This window comes from Mus caroli, unplaced genomic scaffold, assembly GCF_978045245.1.
Source record: "Mus caroli unplaced genomic scaffold, Mus_caroli_1 scaffold_18, whole genome shotgun sequence".
In the NCBI taxonomy this organism is placed as follows: domain Eukaryota; kingdom Metazoa; phylum Chordata; class Mammalia; order Rodentia; family Muridae; genus Mus; species Mus caroli.
Window position 1 is genome coordinate 62517505 of NW_028227273.1, and position 24164 is coordinate 62541668.

At 49.7% G+C, this 24164-nt stretch overlaps 1 protein-coding gene across 4 annotated transcripts in view; it reads right to left on the reverse strand.

Annotated features, from left to right (window-relative positions):
• Positions 1-358: 358 nt before the first annotated feature.
• Positions 359-24164, reverse strand: part of Slc37a1 (solute carrier family 37 member 1) — a 72891-nt gene continuing 49085 nt past the window's right edge. For all 4 annotated transcript variants that reach the window (XM_029471574.2, XM_085833366.1, XM_085833365.1 and 1 more), the window contains 11 exons: positions 22257-22337; positions 16864-16989; positions 14941-15031; positions 13365-13427; positions 12720-12805; positions 11809-11857; positions 10508-10581; positions 9776-9854; positions 4539-4636; positions 1607-1671; positions 359-1268 (listed from right to left, as the gene is read on the reverse strand). In XM_029471574.2, coding sequence (XP_029327434.1) covers positions 1253-1268; positions 1607-1671; positions 4539-4636; positions 9776-9854; positions 10508-10581; positions 11809-11857; positions 12720-12805; positions 13365-13427; positions 14941-15031; positions 16864-16989; positions 22257-22337 — 828 coding nt within the window. In that variant the 3' untranslated portion in view covers positions 359-1252. The remainder of the gene's footprint in view (positions 1269-1606; positions 1672-4538; positions 4637-9775; positions 9855-10507; positions 10582-11808; positions 11858-12719; positions 12806-13364; positions 13428-14940; positions 15032-16863; positions 16990-22256; positions 22338-24164) is intronic.

Consider the following 24164-nt stretch of genomic DNA (forward strand, 5'->3'; position numbering starts at 1 on the left):
AAGAAAACTTCCTTTCCTTTAAGAATCTTTGTTAGGCCGGGCAGTGGTGGCGCACACCTTAATCCCAGCACTTGGGAGGCAGAGGCAGGCAGATTTCTGAGCTTGAGGCCAGCCTGGTCTACAGAGTGAGTTCCAGGACAGCCAGGGCTACACAGAGAAACCCTGTCTCGAACCCCCTAGCCCCCCAAAAAGAATCTTTGTTAGGCATGTTGTCCCAGCAACATAAAATAACTAATACAGTCTTCAGTCAGAAGAAAACCAAAGTCACACAGTCTGTCTGGAGTCTTTTGTTAGCAGGATGGAGACTTGGATGGAAATCATCATTTGTATTATATGTGGGTTTTTTTTTTTAAATAAAAACTCATTTATTTCAAAGAGCAGATACAATCAAGACAAGAGATGGCCACGGAACAATCATGGTTTGTCTCAATAAATAACAAAATGCCATTTATGTCTCTTTAAAATCTATATAACACATCATACATTTAAAATAAATAAATCCCTGTGGGTCTCGAAACAACCCCAGTGTCTGGGATGAGTGGGATGGCTAGGTGAGACCCATTGCTCTCGGTAACCAACAGAGTCCCCTCCCTAGCCACCACGCTCTCTCCATTCTTCTGGGGACCGCAGCACACGCCGGTACTTTGGAACTGGCCTTCCTAGTGCCCCTGCCTTGCTGGGGACTTATTGCTTCACAGACATTCACATCTTGACGTGGCTGGTACTGAGCATGGGTCTTCATGATGGCTGGGTGTGGACTCCAGCTCAGTCTCTGACTGTGACCAGGCTTTCACATGCTATTCAGAGGCTGTTGGTTGGTTGCTGAGACATCTGTGACATGTCCCATCCTTTCACTGTGAACATTCAGGAAACAGCGGGGCGGGGTGGCTGGGGCTCACAGGCTATATAACATTCTGCACTTGATACCTGAGAGGGGTGGGCTACCTGGGTGCTGCAGGACAGTCCTGCCTGTCACTGTGCAAGCTAGAGTTCAGAGCTAAAGGGCAGTGAGCATCTGTCAGGCTGGGGCTGGCTGGACCACTGGGTCTTGGCCCATTAAGGCAGTGGGACACAGACAGACAGACTCCCCACTGTCAGCCTGAGCTCCGCGTCTGTCTATACGGCAAGTCTGAGTTGCTCCCAGGTGCACATGGTAAGGCGAGCCTTCCTTTTTGGGACAGGATCCTTCATTTCATCTTTTCCAAAAACAGTGTGTGTAAGATGGGCCCAGGCACTCCAGAGGACTCCATGGTCAGTGTTCCTTCAACCTAAAAAGCAAAGGACACGGTGACAGATGAGCCACACGGCAGATACTGAACACACACAAAATACACAGACCCATACACAGCCCTGTGCCCTCCCCATGGCTTCTCAGTGGCACGGAGCAGGAAGGACGGGAAGACAGCTGCTAGTGAGACTGTCTTGGCTGGGAAGCCACAGCTCACAAACTCCACAAACAAGACGTTTTCCTCACATTCCCCTCCCTGAGAGTCTGAGGAGCGATTTGCAGAATGGCACCCAGACGGAGGCACTCAGACTGCGGCGTGCCAAGATCGGGGATGACTGGAGAGTCGAGTTCTCTCCAGAGAGGCCTCAGTGGACTTACGGAGCCTGGATCCCTGTGGCTGGGCCTGGACAGCTCAACTCCTTGTGTATGAGGCGGACCAGGAACTGCACCCAAAACAGAGACAAGACATTGTCACCATCTGGGGACACAGGCAAAGGGGCGAGTGTGGCCTGCTGAGGCTGGCTGGACACCCCCCTGCTCCCCGAGGAGGTACTGTCATTAGAACAGAGACTTTGCCAGCACCTGCTTCACCTAAGGTGAAGTCTGACCCTCAATAAGTCCTTGGGATAATCCAGATGCCAGTCGGAAAACAGGCATTCAGCACAGACTTCAAAACCAACCCAACCACAAGGTGCCTGCCCCACATGGGAACAAGACAGAAGATGCAGGGGAGGTGGCTCATGGTATGGAGCTGCATGGGGGACTCTGGAGAGGTGAGCAGGTTGTGAGATATATTGGGAGGCTGACGTAGTGTCTCAGGATTAGCAGTGTGTGTATGTGCACGCATTGCGCATGCACTAGCGTGTGTTTATACATACCTTTGGCTGCCTTCCACATAACGCTAAATGCTAGGCTTAGAGCCACTGGCTCACCAGGTTAACTTTATGCCCTTCATGTGCTGAAAGGCTCAGAATAACCAAGGCAGAGAAATGACCGGCTACCACCCACAGCTCTGGCCTTACTGAGGGTCAGACTTCACCACAGGTTCCGGAGCTGTGTGGAAGGGGGTCCTGAGGGAAATCTCAGCTTCCCATGACAAGTGCTTAGAAGGCAGCAGGCAGCCTTAATCCTGAGGGGCTTGTGGTGGGGAACAGGCAATGTAGGCGCTAAGGGACCACGGCTGCCCAGCCATCAGCTTGACATTAGGCCTTAGGCGCCTAGATGCCTCATGTTCAGGATGGAAGCCCACAGGCACAAGCTAAGGATGATGGGAATATCTCCTTACGGATAATAACAGTCCAAGCACTTGGCCTGGCCTGAGAACAAGGCTGTGGCAATCACTGGACAGCAGTGGGAACGAGGTAACACCAAACCCAGAATTGGTGGCAATAGAATAACTCCAACTTCAGCTCTCACTACCCAGGGCTGGTCTGGCAGTTACCAAACACCACCACTCCTGCCAAGCACAGTATGTGGCAAGTGCTGGCAGAAGAGGCCTGTGGCGGTGAAACCAGGATGCCAAGAGGAAGAAGGAAGACGGAAAGCAAATGTTGCCTGTGGGCGTGGGACAGCTGGTGGCAGGAGTCACAAGGAACCAGGTCACCTTCCAACAAAGCTCTGTGCCCATGCAGGTGACAGTGACCAACAGAAAGGAGTCTGCCCATTCCCAGTGCCTGCCTCAAGATACTGGGAACCTGGGCGGCAAGAACAGGAGAGGAGGCTAAGAGACAGGGGGCATGATCAGATCTGCTGCTCAGGTGGCAGATGCTAGGAATGTGGTCCCCTAGCATCTCTGAGGAGGTGATCTCAGGTCCCTGAGCACTCAGCCCCTGACTGGGAAGGAGGTGAAACTGGTTTATGTTAAGAGAGAAAAACAAAATGAGCAAACAAAACCCAAAAAACACTAGAAAGAGAAAGGGCCTGCCTGAGCTTTTATCTGTTTATGCATAATTTGAGAAAGTCTCCTGCAAGCACGCTCTAAAACGGTTTGCAGTGAAGTGTTGGGAATGATCCCAGTCAGGGCTGTGCACGCTAGGAAAGCATGCTTGACTGAACCCTGACACGGCCAAGGATGACCTTGCCCTTCTGACTCCTCTGCCTCTACCTCCCAAGTGCTGGGATTATAGTCACCACCCCAGGTTAATATACTGCCGTGGATTGAACCGGGGGCTCTGTGCCCCTTAGGCAAGCACTCTGCCAAGCTGGGGCTGGATCTTATTAAACAGCTTGGGCTAGCCTCAAATGTGTGGCAGTCAGTCATATACATTCTGAGTGCTGGGATTATGGGCCACTGGGAGATCTGTAGATCACTGGACATGCTCCAAAGGGACTGTGGGAGCCCAACCCTCTTTCTCTATTTGGATCCCTGGCCGTTCGGCGAGTAGTTAGTTCCTTTGCAGAGGCTTGCCTTGTCACAGGCTCAAGGCAATCCTGGGTTGAAGTATCCAAAGCTGTGGGCCGAACTGAGCCTTTCAGAGCTGACTATGTTGGGCGTTTGCTACAGGGACTGACTGACCCAGCAGGCAGACTAGGTGGGGGCTCTCTCTGCTCACCGGCTGCTTTAGTTCCGCAACAGGCTCACCATCACTATCAACACACCCTTTTATAATGTGGCTGCTAGGACTTGGGGGATGGTTCAGGGATCAAGAGCCTTGACTGCTCTTCCAGAGGACCTGGGTTTGATTTCACGTACCAACGTCAGGAAGCTCACTACCATCTGTAACCTGAGCTTCAGGGGGGTCTGATGCCCTCTTCTGTCCTTTGAACACATGTGTACACTCAGGCACACACACATACACATAAAACAATAAATAAAAAACTTTAAACGTGAATGCTGCCGTAAGAGAGAGGCTCCGTGATCTGTCGCATGCCAGCTTTGACTCTCAACATCCTACAGGGCAACAGCTTCACCAGCTTCTCACTTATTCCCCACGGGTGGAAAGAGAGAAAGCCTCAGCTATGTGGACTTAGAGAAGGTGGCAGGACACACAACTTTGCTAGGGGCTGTAGGAGTCCACAGGAAGACAGTCAGCTAGGGCAACATAGGTCATGACCCTCAACCTATGGGTCATGACCCCATCATGAAAACCACAGATATTTACATTACTATTTACGACAATAGCAAAATTACAGTTATAAAGTAGCAACAGAGAGAATATTATGGTTGGGGGGGAATGGGGTCACCCCAACATGAGGAACTGTATGAAAGGGTTGCAGCATTAGGAAGGGTGATAACTGTTGTGGTAAGGTCTGACCCATAGCTACAGGGATGCTAACTGAAAGCACATAGGTTACAAGCAAAGAGACCCACCAGTAAGGCACAGGCATCTGCAAACATCAGCATGTAGAACACGTTGCTCCATCCAGAGGGGGAGATGAGCCCTGCCAGCAGGGGCCCCAAGGCAGCTCCTGAAATGGGCATAAAGATGCTGGTTATGGAAGGCTAACAATGGGAGATGAACTCAGAGCGGAGCAAGGAGTGGCTGCCATAAATGTCTTCTGAAACCCATTCTAAAAGTAGGTGCTGATCTTTGAGATGTCCACTCTGTGTGACACACCATCATTATAAATGAGTTTATATAGCTAGACAGGGTGGTACATGCCTTTAATCCCAGCACTTGGGAGTCAGAGGCAAGAGGATTTCTGTAAGTTCAAGGCTAGCCTGATTATATAGTGAGTGCCAGGACTATATATAGAGAGACTCTGTCTCAAAACAAAACAAAACAAAACAAACAAAACAAAACAAAAAAACAAAACCAAAATCAAACAATAAATAAAAGAAATCCAAGCCCATATACAGTTGTAGATACCCTCGTGCTCAAAGAAAGTGTTACTGAATAAATCTGTGTAAGATACACAAGACTTAGACCCTGCTGATGTCAAATGCCTGATTCTGACCATTGCAAGTCAGGGGTCTCCCTGCCTTTTGAGAGGGATGCTGACCAGTTATTTGCAAAGGACAGTGTGTAGCTGCATCTTATAGCAGTGGTTCAGAAAAATAGGCCTGTACCCATGCAAAGCGTGTGTTCATAACTGTGCATGTGCATACATAATTATGCATACACACATGCATGCATGCTAATCATGCATGTGTATTCATGTGTATAAGCATGTGTAGGCATGCAGCTGTACAAGTGCTATGTATGTACACGTGTGCACAAATGTGTATATACATCTATGTGTGTCTACATGGGAACAGGTATGCATGTGTATGTGCACAAGTGTGCATGTGCATGCATGTGTGTATAAGCATTCATGTGTATGTAGCTGTACAAGTGCTGTGTATGCAAGTGTGCACAAGTGTGCATGTGCATGTATGTGTGCACATGGGCACAGGTGTGTATGTGTAGGCACTGTGTGTGCACATGCATGCATGTGTATGTACAAGCATACATCTGTATGCAGCTGCACAAGTGCTGTGTATGCAGGTGTGTCTACAAGGGTGTATGAGCATGTATGTGTGTACATAAGTATACACATCTGTACATGGGCATAGGTGTACACGTGTACGCATATGCACAAGTATGTATGTGTATGCATGTGTGAATGGAGCAAACTCAAGATGCCTGGGAACTCTCTGCATTATGTTTGTGAGTTTTTTGTCTTCAAGTCTTAAATTATGTCAAATAAACTTTGAAGGCTACACAATCAAGAGACATCTGTAGGGGATGGCTTGCTCCAGCACCCTGAGTACTTCCCTCACAGCGGGTGGGTGATTCTGACAAGAAGGCGTCCTGTCCAGCATGCTAAGGCCTTTGGAGAACTGCCCGCAGGTAACTGATTGCCTTACAGTACCCAAGAGCTGGGCTCTCTGCTCTTTACCCACACTGACTGCTCCAAGTGTGTATACAGCGCACACATTAACCTGTGACCTGGGAAGCTACTTAATAAACTTTCTCCATGTCTCAGCATAGTTGCCGGCAAATGGCACTACTCATGTGAGTTTACTCTGCACATCCTGGAGACCACGGTGTGGACCATGCCCAAGTTTTAAAACTGTAAATCCACAAAGTAGAGAGCAGAGGAGAGAAAAAACATTATTATTATTTTTTTTTTATTTTTTTTTTTAGACAACCATAGGGCACAACCTGGGGACATCTCCCCATAGCTAGGCTGGCTGAGCATGTGGCACAGTGGAAGGGGCAGCAGCGGCAAAAGGCCATCGTTGTTCCCTCCTTATCAGTGACTCAGTGACACCCCACAGAAGAGCAATTGCTAAACCTCTGGGGATAGCAGACCTTATGAAGGGTATGGGGAAGGCACCCAAGAGAGGACAGGGATCCAGGGGACAACGCCAGCCCCAAAGCAGACATCCACACCCCAGCCAAGGCAAGAACTTCGACACTGAGCTCCCTGTGCACAGGCTGATTCCAGGCACAGCTGTAAAGACCACCAGGAGGCGCTCTCCAAGCAAAAGGACTGCTCAAACTGATTTAGTGGCTTACTCTTAAATACAAAGATACAATGTGGCAGTACAAAGATACAACGTAACATGGCTGCTTAGAGAACCCATGGCTGAGATAAAGACCCAGCTCTGACCATACAGGAACCAGGAGGAAGGAAACCCAGGGGCAGTTAACAAGGCAGGGGAAAACCCCCAGCAATTAATTGTCACCTAACACACTAAAAGGACAGCTAAAATAAGAACAGAGAGGCTGAAAGATAAAGTCAAGGATGCCATTGATAGAACAAGAGAAGCAGGAAGGACAAACAATCTGGAAACCCGACATCTGACTAACGTTTTCCAAAAAACGAGAAAGAAAATGGTAGGCAAACATGTCAAAGGAAACTACAGGAGCTGGATGTAGTGGCGCATGCCTTTAATCCCAGCACTCGGGAGGCAGAGGCAGACAGATTTCTGAGTTCAAGGCCAGCCTGGTCTACAAAGTGAGTTCCAGGACAGCCAGGGCTACACAGAGAAACCCTGTCTTGAATCCCCCCCAACACACACACACAAACAAACAAAAAAATCAACCAACCAACCAACCAAACAAACAAACAAAAAAAAAACTACAGTGCTCAACCCCCAAGATGCAGGCCCTGCTTCCAGGTGGGTGGAGAAGAGCCTGGGTGGATGGTAAAGGGGAGACCCTGAAGCCCCAGAGGAGGAGAGTCAGGTCTGTGTGAAGAGCAGCTGAGACTGACAACTAATGCTGACTGCCAGCAATGGAAACTGAGAGACGATAGAGCTCTGGAAGAGGTACTGATGTTAGGTGGAGATGAAACCCCAGTTCTACAGCTGTGTAAGCCCCAGGGATCTTAGGAGGCTACTAAGTGACAGTCCCACTGCCGACGAGCAGTAAGTAGGAATCTGGCAAACAGGGCTCTGATGTCAGAGGGAGGAGAAGCCGGTGTGAGGGATGGGGAGGAAGCAAGGTTTATGTAGCTTAGTGGGCAGCTGTGTGGCCTGTAACCAGGCTGCCAGAGGATGGTGGTATCAGGGCAGGGACAACCAGAACAGAAGCAAACAAAAAGCAAAAGGAGGAGGGATGACATGTCTGAGGACCTGCAAGGCTGACTTCCTGGCTGGAAGGAGGCAGCGTCAGCAGGTTCAGTGTGACTGGGAGCAGGGAGTGGGGAGTGGGTTGGGGGCTGGGGTGTTGCAGGGCAGGCAGTGTGACAAGAGCCATGTCTAGTTTTCTTGGTTAGAGAACATGAGATGGTGCCTGGACTGGTGAGTCTTGGAAATTCACCTATTCGAGGAAGCTAGAAGTAACAGCTGGGAGGGATCATCTCTAAAAAGAGGATGGAAGCAGGCAGAGCCAGGGCCTGTCCCATTGCATCATAAAAGTTTATAGAATTAGCTAGTCCCAGTGGCTACAATATGTATCACTTTGATACAATGAAACCCTGAAAACATGCATGGCTACATTTAACTGTTCTACATACACATGTAGGAAGAAGGGCAGCCTTGGGTCACTCTGGGCTGTCACTCTGGACACTACAAACACATGAGCCATAAAGCACTCCCAAGTTGGGAGAAGGTCCTGGCTGGGTTTGGGATCAGTTGAGCTGTGCCTTTGCCCAAGCCTGTACTGACTAATGGACATGAACACTTGACAAGCCCGTGGGGCAAGCGCTTCTCGGTGTGAAGCTTTGCTAAAGTGGTGTGGTGTCCCTCGGGTCTTCTTCTGCTTCATCTTGTGGGAATCGTGGATGAGAGGCATAAATCTGGGACTTGGTGGAGGACCAGTGTTCATGCCGTTTCCATGGTGACCAGCTGCTGAGTCCCTGTGCATTTGAGCAGTCAGGGAAGCATGGGGGTTGGTGTCTAGGAGTCCATCCTACCAGGTCCAAATGTTACTGCTGTAGAAACCCAGGTGGTCCCGAGCTTTGAAGAGGGCTGGTACCGGATGCTGAGGGCAGGGAGGGCTCACTGGCCTTGCTGCCCTTCTGTTTTGAGCATGGTTCTTTACTCCTTCACAGCCCAGTGTGCTGTGGCAAGGTCCACCTCTTCACTGAGTCAGCCTCTCTCCCTCTAGCCTCATATTTGAGATGAATGTCAAGAAAGAATTAGAAGAAGCATTTTTCTACCTCCTTCCTGATTTTTCTTTCTCCTCTGATCCTCTGTCTTACTATAGTGCCCTGGCTGCAGGCAGGACTCCATGTTAGCTTTAAGCATGCATCCTGGGAACAGCAGAGAGACTCACAGAGACTTCTGTGGGACAGTGTAAAGTGACACACAGAGAGAGAGAGAAAGACAGAGACAGAGAGAGAGACACACAGAGACAGAGACAGACACAAAAAGACAGAAATAGAGAGGCAGACACACACACACAAAGATAGAGGTAGAGACAGAGACAGGAAGAAACATAAACATAGAGAGACATAGATATATAGATAGATTATAGATAAATGATAGATAGATAGATAGATAGATAGATAGATAGATAGATAGATAGATAGATAGATAGATAGATAGATAACTGGGTAAACTGGGAGAGTAGTGGACCACTCCACTCAGGAAGGGCTCTGCTGCTTCTGAGACCCATCACTAGATACAGAGACCCTCCCCCAACACCTTCCATGTCCTAGAAACACTCCAGGGTCCAAGAGGGACCAAAACAAACCTTTTCCTCTATTGAAGTTGACCATCTGTAGTGCTTTTGTTACAGTAACACAGAGCTGACTAACACAGGGATGAGCTGTTCCGTCAGCACCTTTTGTCACTCTAGAATGTGCTAAGCAATCTCAGCCAGGTGGAGGATCTTGGGTACATCAGAATCTATTCATTTTTTTCAATAACTTAAACTGAAATACGATCCCGTCTTTTCCTTGAGGGACAGCAATGAAAAGTTGGAGCCTAAAGTTTGCCAACCCCTGGGTCAAACTAGAGTCTGGAGGAGCACTCTCCCCCACTGAGGAAGCAGAAGCAGCCACCCACAACTGTCTTCTCTGAAGTCACATGCCACAGCCTTCAGAGCCGGCACCCCCGAGCTTCTAGGAGCAGCCGCTCCTGACACTGGCATCAGAGCCTTAGACACTGGTTAGGAATAACAGCTTTCTTCCTGTGCCCCACAGAGAGATAAACGAGTGTTCTCTGCATACCTACAGACCCAGTGCCGTCGATGATGGCTGTCACGGTGGACAGGGCGTGGGAGTTCCCTTTCAGACTCTTGTGAGTCCCCTGTGGGAGTGGAGGAGAAGGATGTGAAACACAGGCAGCTAAAAAGTGAGAAATGAATTCACTCTGGACCCACTCAATACACAGAACCCCCTCCTTAGGAAGTCTGTACCCTGTAGCACCCTGAGCAGAGCTCCAAGGGCTTCTAAATGATAGAAATCCTTCAAAATACCGGCCCGAGAATATTTAGTTATTTGTGACTCTCTTATTTAGTCTGAAAAAAAAAAATACAGTTAGGATTCCTCCCCTGCTTCTGGCCCTTGTGCATTGATCATTTTGTTTAGTCAGGCGTGGATCCTTCAGGACCATTTCTTGGCACAGAGCTGAGTCTGAACTCTCATGTCTATCCAAGGATAAGCTTCCTATGGGCAGATTCAGAAATACAGCTAACATCAAGGCCCAGGCAGGGCCACCCTGCTGCCTTGCAGAGATGGTATGGGGTGGAAAAGTCAAAGGCTTCATCCCTGTGTCTCTCAGCTTGGCACTCTGTTGAGCACTCAGGGATAGAAGTTATAGGAAGACAGCTCAGGGAAGGTGGCCAGGGACAGATGCTAGAAAACTCTCAAGACACAGGCTCTCTATGAACAAACTGTGAATGGCGTTTCACCCGCTGAGGAAGTGCTGGTCCCGAGTAGGTGAAGCAAGGTGTGACTTACCAAGTCTGCAGAGACGGCGGTGGTGATCAGTGCGTAGGGCCCGCTCACCAGGGCCCCACTGAGGAGCAACATGGCTATGAAAAAGAGACAGAGCTCAGAGCAGAGCCTGCCTGGCCAGCAGTCCACTGGTGAGGGCAGGCATCTACAGGGAAGGAGCCCATCCCACGGGGGCCATCGTCAGAACACAGGACAAATGGCTTCTGTACTGTGCCGGGGGTTGCATTGTCATGCTGCCCCAAGCCTCCAAGGCCTGTTTGGAGGATCTAGAACTCAAGGTCCCTGGCCTCATGGACAGTAGCTGATGGCAGTACTGGGAGGGGAGGAGAGCCTGGGTGGATCAAGGCCAGGCCAGTACTGGGTATGTGCTATAACATGGAATGTCCTCTTCACCTCAGGGGACAGGGACATTGAACCACATGTCCCCTCCCCTCAGCTGGCCCAGCTCATTTTCCTGAAGAGACATTGGGTCTATGGCAAACCCCATGTTCACTGGCAGAATGTTTTCTAGGTCACTTGTGACAAGACCCTCCCCTCCCCTGCTCCCTCTAGTCTCCTTGGCTGGCTGGCTCTCTACCTTACCTAAAGGCTTCCAGGGCTGTGGCTAATGTCCTATCCCCAAGCTGATCAGAAGCTCCCCTAGGTAGCAGAGCACAGCACTGCTAGCCAGGTGGCCACTTAGCCACACTGACTGTCACACTTGCCCGGAAACAGGAGCCTGGCCTCCCCCAGAGAGGGACATGGGGCCACGTAGTAGCTTGTGTTCTCATGCTAACTATGTTACCCAAAAACCTGTTTGCAGTGTCCCACCCGTGGGAAGCCTGTCCCCAGTTGGTTTTTGACTGGTCAATAAAGTTACCAGCGGTCAATGGCTGGGCAGGGAGACAGAGGTGGGACTTTTAGGATTCCTGGGAAGGGACCAAGGAAGGAGGAAGTCCACCAGTATGAGGGCGTAGGAGACAGACTATGCCAGAAAGGTGCAGGGGGGAGAGACAGCCAACATATAGGTGCAGGGAGAAAGCAGCCCTAGGAGGACTGGCCAGCAGGGTCCAGGGCAGCAAAGATAAAATATAGATTTGGTAAGTATTAACTCAGGAGTGTGGGAGGGGAGTGTGTGTTACCCTTGTGGAATAGGTTGGGTATGTGTATCTTTCTTTTGGGAATCCAGAACACTGGAGAAGCCCTTGCGCACCCTCGGGGGAGTTTAGAGCAGATTAACATACAATCACAACAGGGCAACACTGCTCAGTCACCCCTGCTTAATGCCTCTAGATTAGCTGTGTGGAGAGGTTTCACGTACTCACCTATGGTGGCTTCTAGGCCCATTCTGCTGACGGAGGAGAAGACATAGAGCTACAGGAGGTAAGAACATGAAGAGGAAGGCTCAGCTCGGGCAGCTGCAGTGCCACCAGGAGCCCACAGGAGTCTGCCTGTAAGGGAGCCTGCCTGTCGAAGAGGGTAGCTCTGCACCTTGGGGAAATCGCAGGGTGGGACTCCAAGTACCCAGAGCTGGTGGCAGGACACTGAACAGTTCCTAACTCCTCATCTAAGGTCTGGGGCTACCTGTCTAAACATTGTACCTTGAGATGCCATCCTCCTAGCAATGGGGCCATGCTGCTAGTAATTTTGAAGATTCCTTTATAAAACCTTAGGCCCAAGAGGACTCAGAACTAGGCCATGTTCTGAGGACAGTCACAGCCTTGGGACGAGAGGCACGTGGACAAATATAATATGTTAACAGAATGGCCCCTCATCTCCCAAACAGCAATGACAGGCCAGTACCACACTAGCTCTGCACAGCCACACTGTGGAGTGATGCTACTCAGGACCAGATGAGGAATCGGAGGCAGGGGAATCACCTGGCCAAGGTCATGAGCGTCTAAATGCTTGAAGAAGGCTGTGTCTGGCAGGACAGGGCTCACTGAGGGAGGGATGGCTCAGAGCTCCTAAGGGACAGGCAGGAGTATGACTGGGAAGAGGGACAGAGATGGGTGTGAAGGGTACCCCATAGAGAGGAGCAGCCCAAGAGAAACCCAGAGAAAGGGAGAAGTGTGCCGCATGCAGCCCAGGAGCTGAGGCAGGCAAGCATGGAGGCTCTGTGCTCCCAGCTAGGCACCAGATGGGTTTCTAGGGATGTGGGTCTCAGGTACGGGACAGGGGTGGCTAGCAGAGATGAAAGTGACGGTCTGTAACTGCGAGCAGAGGCAGGGCTCACCGTGGGTGCTGCCAGCAATAGCATCAGACCACAAGTGGAGGCTCGTTTCTCCAGACGGTCGGAGATCACGCCTGCTAGAATCCCACCTGTAACAGAGATGGGGGAGGCTTCAGGAGCTGATGTCTGGCATGAGCTCTCCCTTCCCCGAGGAGACCAAGTCCCAGAGGCAAGAACAATAGCAACTGTCCCCAAGCCCATCTGAAGTGGCCACTTGGAGTCTGGCCTAGCAGGACACGTCTTTACAGGCCTCAGGAGTCACAGGCTGTCTAGGGTCAGGCTTTAAAACAACCTCAAAACCCCTTCACCTGGTAGGTATTAATGCCACTGCCACCTGCCTGGGACACCCGTGTGTCATTTCTGAGGGCAGCTGGCTCAAGGCCAGAGACGAGCTGCTTTCAAAGCAATGGCCACGGTCACTGTGTTACACGGTGCTTTCCTAGCAATAAAACTAACCAGAACAGGAATTGATAGATTTTTTTTTCTTTTTTTGAGACAAGGTTTCACTGTGTAGCCCAGGCTAGCCTCAAACTTGCCAACCTGCGGCCTCAGCTTCAGAGTGCTAAATCACAGAAGTGTCAGTCACCCAGCTTTATTGTTAAGTTCTTGACAATGCAGAGCTCACCAAAGATCCCGCCTTGAACTCACCAAAGATCCCGCCCACGTCAAACAATGTGGACAGCTCCCCGGCTTTCTTGGCATCCAGGTGATCTGTGGAATGACCAGCATAGGAGCCCATGAGGACACATCCTGAGTGATTATCCCACAGGGGCCCACGCAGGACCTTGCTCCAGGAGCAGAATTTTACCATGAATAATCACCTAAACTCAGATTTTAAAGAGATACTGGTTGACACATCTTATCCAAGCCTAGCATTCATTGCTGGCCTTCCACAGATGCTGGTGCTTGGCTATCACAGGGGCATCTAGAAAGAGGGTGAGCCTAGGAAGCTACTGTGTGTGTGTGTGTGTGTGTGTGTGTGTGTGTGTGTGTGTGTGTGTGTAAATATGAGTGATGTTTTTGAGGGCAGGTAGTTCAAGGTCCTGGCAGGGCCCCTCAGAGCAATGGCCAAGACTACTCAGTCAGTCACCCAGTGAAACTAGAGTGTGGTATCATGTGCTATCTGACCCCAGTGGGGACCAGAGCCTTCTCATGCCTTAGTAGCAGGGCGTTGCCACTTCATGTCCCTTTGCTTCTAGCTGACTAGATGCTGGCCAGTCTGAGGAGACAACTGGAAAGCCCTTGGCTGGCAAGGAACTGGGGTTGACTCAAACCAAGACTCTGACTGGGCATCCAGCAGTTCAACATTCTGGCTAAGATTGTTCCCTTGTCAAAGGGAGCCTAGCCTCTTACTGAGACTCCTTGTTAGGACTATTTACTGTGCATCTGCCAGGATGAGGTAGGGATTGTTAGGCAGTGCCCTGAGGTAGCTCCTTGCAGCCTGCTCACCCAACCTCTTCCTTTCTGCAGCCTGTTCTTGTTAGCCACATCCCAAGAAAGTTCCCCCTTGCTGCTGCCCCAGCTTCCTCCGCTGAGGTGACATTCCCTTCAGCTTTGGGGTTTTGGTCAACCTTGACATGGCCTTATGACACACCTTAGAATCAGTCTTCCATTCTCAAAGCCTTCTTTCCTATGCTGTCCCTAAAGCTCATGCCCAAGCCCAAAGCTGTATCTACAAAGCCCCGCTCCTTTCTTTCCTTCCCCTGACTCACTGGTTCCTGAGGTCAAGGTGTCGCCATGCATGCAACATCCCCACTTGGTTCCTGAGAACTGCTGAGCCAATGACGCACAGCTATATAGTACTTTTTTTTCTGGAAAATTCTATCAAGAGCCACAGCTCTGGACATTCTTAGACTCTGGGAACCCAAGAGACTGTCAGCCCTCCCACAAATCAAAACACATCCCCAGAAACAGTTTGTAGGTCAGATCTCAGCCCCTGGTGGCCATGCTCCTGCTTGCTGGCTGCTGTGTTCCAAAACCTGACATGGCCCAGATTTAAACACAGGCAGCCTCTGAGAACCGCAGAGGGGTCAGGGAGTAACCGGATGAGCCGGGTGAAAGTTACTACCAGAGCCACACACTGTGTCTACATCCACGTCCTCTCCCATCTGCCGAGCCACACTGTCCAGTTGCTGTCCAGTCACCGTGTGTGGCCCAGCAGGAGGAAGGGAGTTCTGAGCAGTCTAGCTCACAGAGCTGAATCTCCCGTCCGGCAAGCACTCACCTACATTGGTGATGTACAGCGGGAGCCAGAACAGGAATGTGTAGCTGACCAGCTTGGCAAACAGCAAACACAGAGAAAACTCAATCACGCCCTGGAAGAGGGAGCCATGGTCAACTGGGGAGTGGGATTAACAGTGTGTCTCAAGGTGTGCCCCAGGACAAAGGGCTGTTCCTCGGCAGACACGCAGTGTTTCTACAAGGTTCAACCTTGCTTAGGGGAGAACATGAGTGGGAAGCAAGACCTAGGAGATCCGGAGCATAGACTCACCTAGTCTGACTGCCAGCAGGACATAAACTCAATGTCGCAACAAGAGCCAATGAGAAGCCGGGCCAAATGATAGCTAGTGATTTCCTCCCAGAGAGATGCTCATAAAGGCTGGGTTGGGGAGAAGGCTCAGTACAGAAGAGTGCTTGCTATACAAATATGGCCTGGGTTTAAATCCCCAGTACCCACATAAAAAGCCAGGCATAGTTATGTGTGTCTGTAACTCCAGCCCTGGAGAGTGGAGATGGGGCAGATCCCAGGAGCTCGCAGGTCAGCTATCTAGACAAACTGGCAAGCTTCCAGTTCAGACAGAGATGCTGCTGCTTCAAGGTAATAAGGTGGGAGAGCAATAGATGAAGATATTAGACATCTTCCTCGGGGCTCTGAATGGTTGCACATGGGTGTGTGCACCTGCATACTCATGTGTATACCTCTCTCTCTCTCTCTCTCTCTCTCACACACACACACACACACACAGAGTCCCCTTGGGGTTTTCCAGTTGTTATTGTATCATGAGGATAGGAGCGAGCATGTGGTACCTACTACATAGATGCTTGGCATGCTCTGTACTGGGATAAAATCATCTCACTTCACCCTCAGATCAACAGATGGCATCATAGCTGGAGAAGAGCCTAGGGGTGGGTAAATGGAAGCTCGCTGTAGATTCTTATGCCAACCATCTAGGTAGGGGCATGGGCATGGGCTTGGGCAGAGAGAAGGCTGTGCCAGGCCTCCAAAGCGTGTCCAGCCCATATTGCCCTGTGTCTCGCATTTACAAGTGAGTCTGCTCCCCAACCGATACTAGCAGAAGTATCTGGGGTCTACAGCAGAAAGGTGCCGTAGAAGGGCTGCTAGCCAACAGTAAGAACACATCCTTAGAAATGACTTTCATTGAAAACTGCCATCTCCTGCTGGCTGGCTATGAAGCCTGTCCAGGAACCCAGTGCTCACAACTGTAAAGTGTGAGATTGCCACCTCAGGGCATTGTGAGAGCCAGGAGGCCCCAAGTGCCAGAGCACAATCAGATCCTGTCTCTTAAGACCTTAGCATACTGCTGGTTATTCTTCTGTAGCCTCAACCCCTTCATGCCTCTCCCTCTCCGGGGAAACACGCCATACTGGGAACTCAGAGCCTCACTGTGCTGTGAAATGGAGCAGGCTCAGTAGAGCCACAGAGCAGTGAGCACAGGTTGCCTCCTGTGCAGCACCCTACACCCTCAGAGCCAGAAGGCAAGTGGCTGGGAGGGTGGAGAGCCAAGGGGTAAGGTATCATGGGTGTAGGCCCAGGGCAGCCTGCTTTCTGTTTTTTCAAGTGAAAAACATAATTTCAAAGTGTTCAGAGATAGTACAAAATGAAGGTATCACGCTGGGCTGGAGAGATGGCTCAGTGGTTACGAGCACGGGCTGCTCTTTCAGAGGTCCTGAGTTCAATTTGCAGCAACCACATGGTGGCTCACAACCATCTGTGATACGATCTGATGCCCTCTTAAAATTAAAAAACAGGCATCCCACACTGAGCCACGTTCTGCCTGGAGTGACCAGCCACACTGCCCACACAGGATGGGAGGACCTGACCCACAAATGCCACAGCCACACACTTCTCTTTCAAGCTCACCAGCCTCTTCCCACACAGCACTGTCTCCCTGGCAGGCAGACTCACCGGGATCCTCAGGGCTCCTGTGAAGCTGATGGCGGCCATGTTGCCATCAGCAGGGAGGACAACAATATGACTTGGGTGGAGGGGGTTCTTCCCGTCGGAGAGTAGTAAGCACTGAAGCTCTGGGTCCTGGACACACAAGCAAAAGGGACAGATGTCACGAGGGGCATCTGGCTGAGTGAGGCTGGAATTTTAAGCAAGTAAGATAGTGGGTTTCCTGGTACTAGAGAGATGGCTCAGAGGTTAAGAGCACTGGCTGCTCTTCCAGAGGTTCTGAGTTCAATTCCCAGCAACCACATGGTGATTCACAACCATCTGTAAGATCTAGTGTCCTCTTCTGGCCTGCAGACATACATGCAGGCAGAACACTATACACATAATAAATAAATAAATCTAAAAAAAAAAAAAAAGACAGTGGGTTTCCTACTAAAAGCCTTGGGCCCATGTCCTGACTGGTTTGTGTATCAACTTGACACAAGTTGGAGTTATCAGAGAGAAAGGAGCCTCCCTTGAGGAAATACCTCCATGAGATCCAGCTATAAGGCATTTTCTCAATTAGTGATCAAAGATGGGAGGGCCTATTGTGGGTGTTACCATCCCCCTGGGCTAGTGGTCTTGGGTTCTATAAGAAGGCAAGCTGAGCAAGCCAGGGGAAGCAAGTAACATCCCTCCATGGCCTCTGCATCAGCTCCTGCCTCCAAGTTCCTACCCTGTGTGAGTTCCTGTCCTGACTTCCTTTGATGATGAACAGCAATGTGGAAGTGTAAGCTGAGTAAACCTTTTCCTCCCAACTTGCTTCTTGGTCATATTTCACTGCAGCAATAAAAACCCTAAGACAGACCGGTGACAATCCATTTGCCTCCTCAGTCCTTAGAATCCACCTGGCTTATGAAATGCCATGTGCTCAGAAATAGTAAAAGACAAGAAAGAAAGAAAGAAAAAAAAGAAACCCACATCGCTGTGGAGAAAGATCAGTAGGTTAAAACACAACTCTGTGTGGAGCTGGAGAGATGGCTCAGTGGTTAAGAGCACTGGCTGCTCTTCCAGAGGTCCTGAGTTCAATTCCCAGCAACCACATGGTGGCTCACAACCATCTATGATAGGGTCTGATGCCCTCTTCTGGCACGAATGGGTATAAACAGAGAACTATATAAAATAGATCTTAAAAAAAAAGGATCTTATGCCCTCTTCTGGCCCTCAAGTGTACATGCAGATAGGGCAATTTAAAAAATTTAAAATAAATCTTAAAAAAATTTTTTTTTTTTTAAAAAAGCACACCTGTGTGTATATTGTATCTTGTACCCAAACATCTGGAAGATTCTGGTAACAGGAGACGATGCCTATGCTAGACATCCTCTTAGATATAATCAGATTGGATTTTCATTATGGTCTAATCAGTTGTGTCAGCCTGCAGCCCTGGGCTGCCATGTGGCCAAAGATAATTCAGGAACACATCCAACACAAACAACAGGTGGTTTGTGTGTGTGTGTGTGTGTGTGTGTGTGTGTGTGTGGTTTTTGCTTGTTTGAACCCAATTACACAGTTCTCTGGCATGAACCTTGCAGAAGCTAAAGTTTAACACAGCAATGTGGTCACTGTGCGGTAGAACGATGTAATTTCATGGACTTGCTAGTGAGGAATTCTTCACAGGACTCTGGACCTTGCAAGGAGGTCACAGTGTACAAAGACTGCCAGAAACGATGTTATTTTAAAATTTATAAGCCAGTTCTGAGATTTGTGTCTTCCGATACCGGGGACATCCCCGAGGGACAGAATTTGTGCTTACTGGAGCACGGTGGAGAAATCCCAGATTTACGTGGAGTTTTAAGTCATAGCAAGGGTGATACAAAGAGGCTTTCCCTGAATGAACCATGAATCCCAGTGGATTAAATAGGAGTGCTCCTAAGGGCTTCAGGCATGCCGTGCCATAGGGTTTAACAGCCACGGATGCATTTTGTTTTACTCTAAACCATGCAGGGTGAATATAAACCACAGAAGAATTTAAAAAATATATAATAATGGGGTTGGAGAGATGGCCTAGGTTAAGAGCACTTGCTGCTTTAGCAAAGGACCCAGGTTCAATTTCCAGCACTCGCAGAATGCCTGTGACTTCAGCGCTAGGAATCCAGCGCTCCCTCCTGGTCTCTGTGGGAACTGCACACAGTTCACATACAGATTAAATAAAAGGCACTCACATACATATTAAATAAAAAAGATGAAACCATGCAGAGACTCAGCATTGTGTGTGAGCTTGAGATGCCCACGTCACCCAGGCTGGGCTCAGTAGCCAGGACATTCTCACACTGAACGTCATACTTAAGAAAGAGGGAAAGCTCAGGTGTGAAGGAGGGGCGCGTTCGGCTCCTCACGGTCACACTGTGACCTGGCAATGCTTTCATGGATCAGTTAGGTGTCCAGCTTGGGAGGCATGCCACCATTCCTCCATCATACCTAACACTGGCTTCTCTGAGGGCCCGGGACCTCATTCCCAGGCTGACCAAGCTTTAAGAATCTCTGAACAGCTCCAGGCTTCAGGGTAACCCCTGGCGACCAAGCTGAGACCTGCATGACTTTACGTGCCCTTTTAAATAGAAAGGGACCCTAACCAGGGGTTAAGATGCAGCAAGCCACAAAGCAATGTAAGTCCAGAGGGAGGAGCAGTCTGGGACCTGGATAGCTATAAGGACAGGTCACCCAGAGAAAACAGGGAACTCTCCAGTAGAGACTGCCTGGAAGTGTGAAGTGCCCCAAGGCGCCACCTGCTGGGATTGCTTAAAACTGCAGACTTAGACTGCTCTGGCTTGGTAGGTTGGAATAGGAGGGGGAAGCCAGGTCTTCCAAAGCAAGCAAAAGGATGCGCTGTTTCCTTTGGAGTAAACAAGGAGCCACTGAGCAATGAGAGACAAATGGGGGGGCACGGCAGGAGGAGGGGCTTCTGCCTCAGACTCTATTTTTTTACTTATTCACTTTACATCCCCCTCACTGCCCCATCCCTTCCCACCATCCTTCCCCTATCCCTCCTCCCCTTCTCCTCTGAGCAGGTGGGGGTCCCTCTGGGTATACACCCACTCTGGCACATGAAGTCTCTGTGAGGCTAGATGCATCCTCTCCCACTGGGGTCAGACAAGGCAACCCAGCTAGAAGAACATATCCCAAACAGGCAACAGCTTGTGGGACAGAACCTCATTCCAGTTGTTCAGGACCCACACGAAGACCAAGCTGCACATCTGCTACATATGTGCTGGGAGACCTAGTTCTAGCCTGTGTGCATAATAAGCAGGTTCCATGTGTGCTCCAGCCCAAGGACTGGAGGATGAATAAAAGAGATTCTTCAGTCAGAGCCCTGTCCTTGGCTTACGCTGCCCAAGAGCAAAGGCTGCTCCTGCTATTGGCAAAAGAGTAGTGTATGAACACACTACACGCACACGCACATGACTGTAGTCCTACTGTGGGAAGCCTGCCCTTGCTGAGGTCTGCGCTTCCTATTTAGGGAGCAAGACTGTGCTTACCATTCTGAGGCTGATGTGGGTCTCAGCAGCATCTGAACCCTGGCCAGTCAGAGATGCCAAGGAAGAAGAGGATGGTGGCCATGGGGATGGGAATAATGACCAGCTCAAGTCAACCATCACAAGCCACGTGACCAAAGGGGGGGGTCCCCTGCAGCCACGAGTAACCTCTGCATTAAGCCTGTTTCTGGTAAGGAGCACCTGGGGTCAGACTGGAACATTCTGGGAAAGGGGACAACTAGAGGCTCCTGCCAAGCTCAGAGGACACCCTCCCACACACATATCCTAACCCAGGGCAAGGGCAAGACACCATGTGAGCCGGACCTGTCCCTGACTGGTCAGTCCCCACTGTTAGCTTGAATAAGCCAACTAGGTTGCTGTGGGCCTGGCTTCTTGGTGGCACTGAACAGTGTTGCAGAGGGAAAAGAAAAGGCAAGCAAAATGCTAAAACCAGAGCGAGCCTTTTCAGGTTAATCACTACAAGGAACAAAATGTCATCCTTCACGGTCACCGCAGAGAAGCGTCACAGAGGTGTGAACGTTAATCAAGATGTGGTTTTTAAAACTAGAACTCCAGTGAACTGAGATTCTTGCAGGCATGACCAACCTTTTGACATTGAAACACTACGCTGCCATCAATGAAGTCCACATTCAAAAAAAACAAAAACCATGCACTGGGCTGTGAAATTCATAGCCATCCTGGGGTGCGGTGCATGCAGCCTCTGGGGTACAGGGTGGACAGATCTGCAACCATCTTCTTCCTTGGCATCTCTGACTGTCCAGGGCTCAGACACTGCTGAGACCCAAATGAGCCTCCAAACGGTAAAGCTCAGTCGCCTTTGCCTTGCTCTCTAGGTGGGAAACACAGACCTCAGCAAAGACAGGCTTCCCACAGTGTGGCTACAGGCACATCCAAGTGACGAGCCACAGCCCCACCTCCTCCTTAAAGTATAAAGACCAGGATTGTATGGCATATCATGTGTCTTTCTTCCCACACTCCAGACACCACAAGTTAAGTTTCTCTGGGCAATAAAGAAATGAGAGCATGCTTAGCGCACAGATCCTTCAGGCAATCCGACTTAAGATGAAAGAAAATGGCTGCAACTTCAATGACTGAGACCGAGTCTACGATACTCCAGAGGGTTCAGCTCAGAAACTCAGTGAATTGTCTTGAGAAACTGAAGCCAGAAGAGTTTGTTTCATAAGGGAAGGGCAGGACGCAGGGCCAGGAGTGGGGAAGGTTTCCAGGCTCATTCTGGGGGGTACAAAATCAGGGACCTAACACATTTGTGCCTCTGTTCCTTCTAAGAAGTGGGAGAAAGCTGAGAGAAGGCCTTTTGTGACATTTGCCACCTTTTCTTGGGCCTGTGGGATGGACTCTTGATGTCACTTTGTACCGGGAGCCCACTGTGTGCTCTTCTTGCACTGTGTACCTGCACCTGCGACACCCACCTCGCATACAGCTGTGCCGCAGTGACACCTACTGAGGCCAGCTGGAACAGCACCTGGGGTGCAGGTGGCTGAGGTCTCTGCTCACTTCCCATCTGCATTTGCCTCCTCAGCCCCTAACAACCCTGAGTAGTGCTTCCTGCTAGTGAACAGTTATTGGATGGACTATAATTAATTGATTTATTAATCAATTGTTAATTAATCATTGGATAATTTTCAGAGTTGATTTGAAGACATGTGAGTTTAGCTGACTGTCCAGAGAAAGTCAACAAAGCTGACTCAAATGCCCCTTAGGAATACAAGGAGATTCAATGGCTTAAAGATCCTGGATGTCTGAGCTACGCCTGAGGTCCAGGGACACAGCCAGTTGGCCCATGGGGGTTAGAGACTGGTTCTGAATCTCTAAAGACATCCCAGCAGGTGGAAGCTGTGTGTTACTTACCAGAGGTCCATTCTTTTCACTGTATGTGGTTTGCTTCTGCAGTCTAAATCTGTTTATGCCATTCTCGGGGGCTCTAGGGTGCTGGAAGAGAAGCATCCGGTTAGACTTCCATAAGAATGCTTACACTGGGGCTGGAGACGTGGCTCAGTGGTTAAGGGCACTGGCTGCTCTTCCAGAGGTCCTAGGTTCTATTCCTGGCACCCATCTAGTGGCTCACAACAAACTCCAAACTCCAGTTCCAGGGGATCTGATGTACTCTTTGTCTCCATAAATGTTCACAGGTGCACACACACACACACACACACACACACACACACACACACAGAGAGAGAGAGAGAGAGAGAGAGAGAGAGTATACATCCTCAGAGGAAGATGCTTACACACTAAAAACCAATACTTATTGTTTTTTGTGTATGTGAGTACACCATCACTGTCTTCAGACATACCAGAAAAGGGCATCAGATCCCATTACTGATGGTTGTGAGCCACCATATGGATGCTGGGCATTGAACTCAGTACTTTTAACCACTAAGCCATCTCCAGCTCACCAATACTTTTTTTTTTTTTTTTTTAATGAACACTTCTTTCATGACAGAAAAAAATTCTCAGGAAAAAAATTGTGATGAACAACCAGAAATATGCTAGTGTTTCATGACTTTCTGTTCAGTGGTCTGAGTCAGAGCCTTGTATCCAGCACTGACCGCAACCCCAGAATGCTCCTCACCTTTAGGGACAGCACTGTCACTGTGTGCTGTCCCCCCAGCCCCCTCTCCCCTCACTGATCTGCTTGTTCTCAGGATTTTTTCCACTTCTGGATGCTTTGCACAGGGACTGGGCTATAGCTCAGCAGTCAAGCATTCATACAAATGGAACTGTATTTATGCTGTGGCTTTCTCTGAATCGCTTCTTTAGTTCAGCAAAATGGCTTCAACAGAGCTTAATTTCTCCTACTGCCTAATAACATTTCACCACAGAATGTATCACACTGAATGCATCTGTTTATCAACTGGCAGTTTTCTATTTTGCTCCATTTTTGGGATGCTATAACCCTGTGGCAAACCTGTGTGCCCAAGTCTTTCGTGATTGTGATTCTCTTGGTGCGTTTCTGGGAGTGGGGCCATGGGGTCAGACGTAACTGTACATTCCACGAGGCTGCATCCCTTTCCATACGCCCTAGGGAGGTGGGAGTTCTGATCCCTCCACATTCACACTAACCCTCATGGAAGCCACAGTGTGGATCTGACCAAGTCCCCTGATGCCTGCTCACACTGAGTGGTGAGACACACGTACTTCTTGCCCACCCGTGAGTCTTCTTAGAACAAATATCTGCTGTGGTCCTCTGACCCTGCTTGTCCTTGGCTGTCTAAGTAATGAGTTAGTATTCTAGATGCAGGTCTCTGCCCAGACACAATTTGTAAATATTTCTCGCCCTACCCCCTTCCCCATTCAGTGGGCCTGCCTCAATTCAGATGGTCCCATTTGAAACACTAAAGCCTTGAATTCTGATGAGGCCTAATGGACGTGGTTTTTCTCTTCAGCTCTGCTACTCCCGGGGGCTGGGTACCCCCATGACTTCCTGTGTTGAAGCCAAACCCCACTGTGAAACATTAAGAGGGTGGAGATAGCAACAGTTCTGTTTATGATTCCGGCTCAGCATGCCATCGAGCCCTCAGGGCAGCTGAGCTCTGTGAGACCCTGGTGACTCAGAGATTTGAAAAGGAGAAAATTAATAAAGATATGCTTAGGCCTTTTGGCCAAGATCACGTATACCATCGGGCAGATGCAGCCCTACCTCACATACGTGCCAGCAGGAGAGGCAGGAGCTTGAGCTTAGCCTGGTCCCCTGTATGTCTGGAGCTAGCAATGAGGAAGAAGCCACTTCTAGAATTCGCTGCTGCAGGATGTGGC